Source organism: Fukomys damarensis, unplaced genomic scaffold (assembly GCF_012274545.1).
Source record: "Fukomys damarensis isolate Sample0158 unplaced genomic scaffold, DMR_v1.0_HiC HiC_scaffold_3, whole genome shotgun sequence".
In the NCBI taxonomy this organism is placed as follows: Eukaryota; Metazoa; Chordata; class Mammalia; order Rodentia; family Bathyergidae; genus Fukomys; species Fukomys damarensis.
In genome coordinates, this window is record NW_022900915.1 from 47,848,707 (window position 1) to 47,856,371 (window position 7,665).

General features: G+C 41.2%; 1 protein-coding gene across 1 annotated transcript; it reads left to right on the forward strand.

Moving 5' to 3' along the window:
• Nucleotides 1–1,154: 1,154 nt before the first annotated feature.
• Nucleotides 1,155–2,117, forward strand: LOC104853861 (olfactory receptor 15). Its single transcript, XM_019205716.1, has one exon. The coding sequence runs from the start codon at nt 1,155–1,157 to the stop codon at nt 2,115–2,117; it is 963 nt and encodes a 320-aa protein (XP_019061261.1).
• The last annotated feature ends 5,548 nt before the right edge of the window (nt 2,118–7,665 follow it).

Consider the following 7,665-nt stretch of genomic DNA (forward strand, 5'->3'; position numbering starts at 1 on the left):
TTTTTTTGTACCGGGGATTGAACTCGGGTCCTTGCCCTTGCAAGGCAGGCCACCGAACTGCTGAGCTAAATCCCTGGCCCACTCATTCTTCATTCTATATTTGTTTCATTAAATTATTACATAAATCTCATATACATAATAATATTCAAAATAAAGTACACAATAAATATAATACACTATGAATCATCTGATCCCACACCTACTCACAGTCCCTAGAAAAATTATCTTCACCAAATCAGTACCCAAAGTTTCATAACCTGCTTATATATGTTTAATAATCTAGTGACAATGTATCAAATAGTACAGGATTTTGTTTTTCTGAGATATCTACATGAGCCTAAACTGTCGAGAATGGCAGGGAATAGTGAGTGCCAGAGCTGGAGAAAGAGTGTGGGAGTATTCTGCCCTGCTTTCACTCATAAAATGAAGGCAGCCTGCACCACAGTGTGATTGAAAGTGCTTTAAACAGAAAAGGCTGTCATGTGCATTTTAAATGAATAAAGTGTGAGTGATGATAAGTAATTCCCCAGAATAACTCCTTTTGAGAGCCTCCGCTGACCACAGAAATTCACAGCCACAGTGAGCCACTTTGCCTCTCTCAAATTCCATGGAGTCCTACTGAGCCTCAGGCCCCCCATCCTTCTGGACTGAGAGGAAACACAAGGCAGAGTCGTCTTACACAACATTCCTGAAAGCAGTGCTCTAAAAGGAAGGGACCATGTCATGCTTTCTACATGACCACAGATCGTGACAATAAATAGATATGAAGACAGAAAGAATGAACAAAGCAGGTGATAAAGAAGAGAGAATCAGAAAATGATAGGAAGACATCCTCTACAAAAAGGATGCTAGTTCAGTGAACTCAGTACAATGTAAAATTTCTCATCATATCTTTATCCACATTTATCCTAACTTCCCAATCAAAGGATAGGGAAGCTGCAGACACACAGTCAAGAATTTCTCATTATTGTTATATAAGTACCGCGCGCTAACCGATTGCGCCACTGGAGCTCTCTCTCATAATTGTTAAAAGAAAAAATTATCCAAAACTATGGAAGATTTGTGGGTGCAAACATGAAGTTACTGGAGTGGAAAAGTCATGTTTATACTCTAATTATGCCCCTTAACTTCTAGGCACATGTAAGGCAGCTGATATGGAAAAAGAAAACATGAGCTTTCCCAATGCTTTTGTCCTGCTGGGCTTCTCAGAGTTTCCGTGGCTGGAGAGGCCCCTCTTTGCAGTGGTCCTGGTCTCCTATATCCTCACCCTGGTGGGGAACAGCTCCATCATCCTCCTCTCCCTGGTGGACCCAAGACTCCAGACACCCATGTACTTCTTCCTGGACAACCTCTCTCTGCTGGACCTTGGTGTGACCTGCACCATAGTGCCCCAGCTGCTGGCCAACCTCTGGGGAGTACACAAGACAATTGCTGCCTGGAAATGCACCGCACAGGTCTATCTTTTCACCTGGGCAGCTTGCACTGAATGTACTCTACTGGCCGTGATGGCCATTGATCACTATGTAGCCATCTGCCGGCCACTCCGGTACACTCTCATCATGTGTCCCTTGGTGTGTGTGCAGATGGCAGCTGCATGCTGGTCCAGTGGCCTGGCCAATGCTCTGCTCCAAACCACACTCACCCTCCAACTCTCCCTCTGTGGGCACCATATCCTGGACCACTTCTTCTGTGAGATACCTGTGCTTATCAAGCTGGCCTGTGGGAACACCTCTGCTAATGACCTGGCCCTGGCTTCAGGAGCCATGTTTTTTGCACTAGTGGCTCCTCTCATGGTGGTCATCTCCTACGTTCTTATTGCTAGAGCTGTATTGAAGTTACCTTCAGCTGAAGGAAGACTCAAGGCACTTAGCACCTGCAGTTCCCATTTGTTGGTGGTCACCATGTACTTTGGCCCTGCCATGTACATGTACCTCCAGGCCTCTGCACACAGCACACAGGGCAAGTTTCTGTCCTTCTTCTACTGTGTGATCACCCCAGTGCTCAATCCACTCATCTACACCCTGAGAAACAAGGATGTGAAGGCAGCATGGAAGAGGATCCTTCAATCCCACAGCAGGGTGAAGTCTTTAAAATCCAGATGCAAGATACAAAATTAAATAGAGCTTTAGAAAATGGAGAAGGGAAGAATGTTTTTTTTGGGGGGGGACATGAAGAAGTAATATATGTTATGTATATCTACAAATTTCCCATGATAAATATGAGCATTATGTACTGAAAACATGTACTAGCAAAAAAATTAATAGCTTTTCTATATACCAATAAATAACTAACTAAAAAAGAAATCAGGGATGAGGATTTAGCTCAGTGGTTCAGCCACCTGCCTTGCAAGCAAAAGGTACCGAGTTCGATCCCTGGTACAAAAAAAAAAGAAGAAATCAGAAAAATAATTCCATTCAAAATAGCTTGAAAAAAATTAAAAATCCAAAAATCACTCTAACCAAGGATGTTAAAGACTTCTATAATGAAAATTTCAGAATACTGAAATGAAGGAGATACAACAAGATTGAAAGACTTCACATTCATGGTTTGGCAGAACTAATATTACATTGGCTGTAATACCAAAAGCAATCTTCAGATTCAGTGCAATCCCCATCACAATTCCAATGACATTCTCCACAGAGCTAGGAACAAATCCTAAAATTCATATGAAAACAGAAAAGACAGAATAGCCTAATCAATTCTAAGCAAAAGATAGTCTTGAGGCATCTCAATGCCCAAAATCAAATTGTAGCACTAAGTTATAGTAACAAAAGCAGCACCCAAAAACAGACATGTAGACCAGAATGAAGGACCCCAAAACAAATGCACTCGGAGATTTAAAATGGCAGAATGCAAAACAGCAGCAAAATACGGCCCATTGGTTTCCAGGGACCTGGAACCCAGACATCTGGTATATGAACTGCATGGGATATTTAATTGTTTGTTTCCTTTTTCCTGAAGAATTAATAGTAGACCTCCAGAAATCAGGAGAGACTTGACAAGGAATGTAAAAATACAGGAAAACTGAAAAATCTCAGTGTAGTGCAAAGAAAGTAATGAAATAGTCTGAAACAATAACCCTGGGTCCACAGAGAGGTCCTGGCTCCAAAAATCCCAGTTAAGCATGGGAGATTGTCAGCTCCAGAAAGAATCAATGGGTTGTACTGGTAGTGCTAAATCTCAAGAAGCCCACACTTACTGTAAACTATAAAAATAGTATGGAGTTTTATCTGAAAGTAACTCCTTACATGTAGCAGGCTACAGTTGGAAAAGAAATCCAGTGCAAAGCCAACCATATTTGACTAATAAATGAGGGAAAGTATTAGTTGATTAACACTGAGCTACAGTGCAATTTTGGGAACAGTCTGAGGGAAGGAGGCAGCACCACAGAGGACAGACTCCTGGGAGAGGCTCCCGATATTCCCTCCTTCCTCCTGGAAGGAAGGGGAAACTCAGGAAGAGGGTGAACTGCATTTAGGGTCCAGGGAAACTGTGGACTGCAACCATAGAAAGGGAGAGCCAGCAACATAAAAATAAGCAGTTTCTCCCACCATCCTCTCCCACACAAGGAATACTGTGTCCTTGCAGCATCCTCCCCACCACCTACCCCTTAAGGACAAAAAGAGAAGCCCCACACCCTTGGTACTGAGAGGCTGAATGTAGAGAACTGTGGGCTTCCCAAAGCTCACTGGCTGAGAGATCTCATTCCTGGACACATTGTAGAGGAGAGAGATTTGCTGGAGCTGCACAGAGTGGGCCTTTTCCCGTTGCTTCCCCAGATACCAGAAAGATCTGAGACAGTGTGAAATCCTTCCCACCACCCAAGGCCCCACATGGGAAAGGAGGCCCTCTGCTGAGCCTGGGGACTGTGCTGAGGTCCACAGGTTGGAAAGCAGAGCTCTTGGGACAAGGGCCAAGGGTGGGTAAGGCCTGAGGGTGAAGGAACAGAAAGCATTGCCTGAGCTAAGGGCTTCTGCTTCTACACGGGCAGAAAGCTCCTGAGGGAAAGTGTGGAGATGACCACAGGAGTTGCCCTGCAGTAATGAGCAAGCAAGTGGTGGTCACTGGTGGAGGTCAACATAGTGAGTTCAAGGCCAGCTTAACTCAGAGTGACACTTTATCTCAAAAGACAAAACAGGGATCAGGTATGTAGATCAGTGGTGCCACGCCGGCATGGCAAGCACAAGGTCCTAAGGTAGACCTCCGGTACCCCCCCAAAAAATTGCAGAAATGAGGACATTCCATAACACAGAAGCCCTTAAAAATTATACCTGCAAAGCCAGCACCCAAAACTTCTCAAAGGTATACAGGACAGAGGAAATATAACCAATAATGCCAGATAGTTTCATGTAATTAGCATACCAGGCAGGATGAGGAGTTCAACCAAAATGAAACAGTAAAGTAATCAAAAACAGTAAAATAATGCAATAATCACAAATGAGTCGATATCTTTGAGTAATAACTTAAGTGGCCTCAACCCCCTATCGAAAGACACAGACTGGCAAACTGGGTCAAAAAGCAAAACTCAAAAATGTGCATACAAGACACATTTAATCCAAAACAATCATACACTATAAAACAAATGATGGAAAACAATACTCCATGAATCAGGACCATGAAAGCAAGCATGGGTAGCAATCTTATTCCCCAACAAAGGGGACTTCAAGGCAAAACTAATCAGAAGAGGCAAAGACAGTCATTGAATATTAGTCCAGGTAAAAATTCAAAAGGAACAGATAATCAATATAAACACATATGTGAAATTCTAATACACCCACCTTCATAAAGCAACCACTACTGAACATAAAAGATGAAATGAAGATGACACAATAATAATGGGGAATCTCAATACCACACTTTCACAAATAGACCAACTAGGCCAAAAAGTGATGGAGAAATATCAGAGCTGAACCACACCTTCAAAAAACAGATTTCATAGATATATTCAGAGAGTTCTGTCCCACTACAATAGAATAGATATTGTTCATCACATGGAACATTCTTCAAACTAGACCACATACTAACATATAAAGCTTGCTAAATAAATATAAAAGATAAAAAAGTAACCCAGGATGGGCTGGAGATTTAGCTCAGTGGTGCTGCCGCCTGCCCCACAAGCACAAGGTCCCAAGTTCAATACCCAGTTTAAAAAAAAAGAGTATCCCAGAATCCCAGATATACTACCAGATCACAGCACACTAAAAGTAAACATTAATGACAAAAGAAACCACAGAAATTTGACAAACAACTGGAGATTAAACAACACACTCAATACTCAATGGGTTAATGAAAGTTCCTAAATCAATTTTAATGCCAATAAAACATACCACAGCCTATGGGATGCATCAAAGGTAGTCAGTCCTAAGATAAAAGTTTAAACTGTGAATGCCCACATCAGAAAGACAGAATGAGGCCAAACAAGTAATGTAAGCATGCACCCTAAAGTTCTAGAAAAACAAGGAAATATAAACTTGTACAACCACTGTGGAAATTCTTTATCAAACTAACAATAGAAATTCCATTTGACCTAGCTATTCCCCTCCTAAGTAAAAACATCATACTATAAGAGATAAAAACATCATACTATACTGATATAAGAGTACTCATTTATAGCAGCACAACTCAGATAAATCTGGAAAGCAGAATACATGTCCATCAATAGATGAATGGATGGTAAAAAGACCTGCTCATTCACACAAGCAGCAACCAGAGGCCTGCCCTGATACCATCTGAAAGTGTGTACTGATCCCAGGGAGAAGCCCATGGTGACCAGAGTAGCAGGTTTCAGGCAGGACCTAGTCAGGGCTCCAACCTGACCCCAGAAACCACAACCTACAGGCCCCAACAAAGTCCTACCTGGGAAAGAGCTGCTCAAGGGCACAAGCAAAATCCAGAGGCCAGCCCCAATAACATCCTGGTGAGCAGCAGAGAAAAGGCTGCTCTGTGACTCACTGAGAATTGAAGACCACTGTGGGAGCAAAAAGTCACTTCAGCAAAGGCACAGCAGGCTGCATCTAATGAAATGAGAAGACACGTAAGCAAGTCTCAAATCCAGACTTCCAAATCGCCTAAGGCTAACTCAAAGGGCAACAAGATGGAACAATCTAATACTCAATGACCTGGACTCCCTGAACTGCAACGAAAGAAGACCTGTAAAAAGTGAAATCTGAAATAATTTCTAAGATAACAAGAGGGATTGTGTCCATAGTGCAAGACATGATTAATAAATTTAAAGCACACACAAATTTTTAAAAATAGTCGAGCTGAGGAACATGATGGAATCCAAAAATAGTAAACAAATGGAATGCATAAAATAGATGCAAACAGATTTCCAGGGGATTAAACATTCTAAGCAATATCCTAGAAAAAGACAATGAAGGTCACAACACCATGAGTCCTAAAAGAGCAAATCAGTTAGGCAAGGCAAGAAACTAAAGGGAGAGGGGGGAAATTGTAAAAGAGCCAACAACAGGACAATAACATGACAATGATGTCAATACATATCAGTTATGCCCGTCAATATTAATGGCCTCAATTCACCCATCAAAAGAAATAGACTACTTCATCCTGGACAAAGGAGCTAACCATCCTCACTGGAGGAGAGATAGCCTCTTTAATAAATGGTGTTGGAACAACTGAATTTCAACTTCCCAAAGATTAACACTAGATCCCTATCTTTCACCATGCACTAAAATAAAATCCAAGTGGATTAAAGATCTAAATATCAAAACAGAAACACTGAACTTACTGGAAAACAAATTAAGTAGAACTCTCAAAGACATTGGCATAGGAGAAAACTTTATGAACAAATCCTCAGCAGCATGAGAACTTGCACAAAGAATAAACAACTGGGATCTCATTGTATTAAAAAGTTTTTGCAGTGCAAGAGAAATCACCACCAGAGCTAAGAGACAAGCTACAATGTGCGAAAAAATCTTTACCAGCTACTCCTCAGACAAAGGACTACTATCTAGAATATATAAAGAACTCAAAAAAATCAGCCCCCCAAATGCAAAAATGGGCATCCAAAATAAACAGACATTTCTCAGACAAAGAAGTGAACGCAGCAAATAAGTATATGGAAAAATGTTCCACGTCACTGCTCATTTGAGAGATACAGATGAAAACAACACTGAGATTGCACCTCACCCCAGAAAGAATGGCTGCTATCAAGAAATCACACAATAACAAATGTTGGAGGGGCTGCAAGGAGAAAGGAACCTTTCTCCATTGTTAGTGGGAGTGCAGACTGGTGCAACCACTGTGGAAATCAATATGGAGATACCTCACAGAATTAGGACTAGAGATTCCATTTGACCCAGCCATCCCTTTGCTGGGCATCTTTCCAAAAGAATTAAAAGAATCATACCTCAGTGATATATGCACACCCATGTTTATAGAGGCACAGTTGGAAATAGCTGAAACTTGGAAATAACCCAAACGTTCATCAAGTGGAGACTGGATAAAGAAGATGTGTTTTTTCTATAAAGTGAAGTACTACTCAGACATAAAGAATGAGAAACTAGAGAAATTTATAGCTAAATGGATGCACATTAAGGCTATACTCTTAAGTGAAATAAATAGGTCACACTTGAGTACATACTGAATAATTTCTTTGGTATAAAAAACTAAAAGTATAAATAAGTTTCAAATGGTATAATTGAC

Excerpts from the sequence above, each read along its gene's own strand:
- LOC104853861 (XM_019205716.1), top strand. The coding sequence starts at position 1,155 with ATGGAAAAAGAAAACATGAGCTTTCCCAATGCTTTTGTCCTGCTGGGC.